The sequence below is a fragment of the Metarhizium robertsii genome (genome assembly GCF_000187425.2).
Source record: "Metarhizium robertsii ARSEF 23 chromosome Unknown MAA_Scf_15, whole genome shotgun sequence".
Classification (NCBI taxonomy): domain Eukaryota; kingdom Fungi; phylum Ascomycota; class Sordariomycetes; order Hypocreales; family Clavicipitaceae; genus Metarhizium; species Metarhizium robertsii.
Window position 1 is genome coordinate 241,518 of NW_011942155.1, and position 1,501 is coordinate 243,018.

Genomic DNA, 1,501 nt, shown 5'->3' on the forward strand with positions numbered 1-1,501 from the left:
GGGGGGGTGGGGCCGCCGCAAAGTTCCGATGATGCGGCTATATGGACGATGTGGAAGCCAGTGTGGGTTCCAGTATTTCGGTGGTAGGCTGGGCTGTTTGCACGCGTTGAGGGCGGGGGCGCCCATCGCGCATCAATGTCAGCCTGCATTTCATCGCTCAAATGCTCACATATTTCGCTCGTCTCGCACCCCAGCCGTTCGTCTGGGTCTTCCGACAGCTCCTCCATGAAGCTGAAGTCGACGCAACAGTATGGGCAAACTGCCAAACCGTGGCGGCGACAGACCAAGCGGCCATTGGGGAGGCTCAACGGGTCCAATGCTGTCATCACTATCAGAGTCATATTTAACGTGCAGATGTGAAGACATGATGGAGTTGAGCAGCTGTCCGTGGTGAGTTGAAGGGAGAGGCACAGGCCTATTTGAAGGAGCCGGGGGCGCAAGGCATATGCATTTATGCCTCTTTCTAGTGTCGAATCGGAAGCATCGTGTCGTGCACCCAAGGTACAGCTGGTAGACACCGCAATACATTTGCGTCTGCAAGGCAACTGCACAGTCGTGCTGGGTTTGTGACGGAGTTTCTTGCCCCTCCTATGTTTCCCATCATTCACTTGTGGACTGATATGTGACAGCAATCTGACACAGGTGAGGTGAAGAAAAAGCGGGCCTGGATGACGGCGCGTCTTGAACGGGGCACAGATTGGCGTGACCGACCCGCGTTGTTAAGGCTGTTCAATGCCGACCTTGGCAATCTCTCAGCTTGTCAACTTCCACCAGCCTTGCCGAACTCGTCCCTTTTTTTTTCGTCGCTAATATAAGTCGCTTCTACGCTTCCTCCAACCTGCTTTCATTGCCCCATTCTCGTCGCCACATCTCGTCAAGTCTGCCTCTAGGAGCTTGACAACATGGTAGAAACACGAAAGGTACGTTATCGCAGTGTTATCTGTTGCATTGGACGCATACTGTTTAACTAAACGATAAGCAGCGTAAATCTTCACCCGTCGACGACCGCCAGAATAACCCGACAAAAAGGTCTCGCACAACTGTCAAGCCCAAGAAAGTCGTCAAGAATCTTGGCACATGCTCGATGGACAAGAAGCAGATCGGGGACAGCGTCAAAGCAGCACTGGCTTTGAGTAAGTACGCGCTCAATCGGACAATCATAAGTGCAAGTCGCCACCTCCTTTTCATCTGACGCAAGCTAAGATCGGATAGCTCCAAATGGACACGGCCTTCTTCCGCGCCTTCTTCGTCGATAACAAGGGTCTCACCAACCCTCTGCAAATCACGCCTACAGAGTTCGACGACGACACCCCCGTCGTCGTCGTGGACATCGGTCACCACCAAGCGGGCGAGTTGCTTGGTGTTAGCAAGGTCAAAGGAGGAAATAGGTTCGCTACGACATACCTGGCGGCTATGTGTGTTGTGTTCTACCCAGACAAGGGGATCGCCAAGCTGTGGGTGTCTGTGTAGTCTCTGGACGTTCGCGAGTATGTATGGCTGC

General features: G+C 53.4%; 2 protein-coding genes across 2 annotated transcripts; one reads left to right on the plus strand and one right to left on the minus strand.

The window, feature by feature from the left end:
* Window positions 1-165: 165 nt before the first annotated feature.
* Window positions 166-366, minus strand: MAA_11739 (C6 zinc finger domain-containing protein; the record flags this gene model as incomplete). The annotated part of the gene is made up of 1 exon (XM_011412654.1): window positions 166-366. The coding sequence occupies one exon, from the start codon at window positions 364-366 to the stop codon at window positions 166-168; it is 201 nt and encodes a 66-aa protein (XP_011410956.1).
* A 536-nt stretch (window positions 367-902) lies between these two features.
* On the plus strand, window positions 903-1,470 carry MAA_11740 (Zn(2)-C6 fungal-type DNA-binding domain protein; the record flags this gene model as incomplete). The annotated part of the gene is made up of 3 exons (XM_011412655.1): window positions 903-920; window positions 983-1,133; window positions 1,295-1,470. The coding sequence occupies 3 exons, from the start codon at window positions 903-905 to the stop codon at window positions 1,468-1,470; spliced, it is 345 nt and encodes a 114-aa protein (XP_011410957.1).
* Window positions 1,471-1,501: the final 31 nt, after the last annotated feature.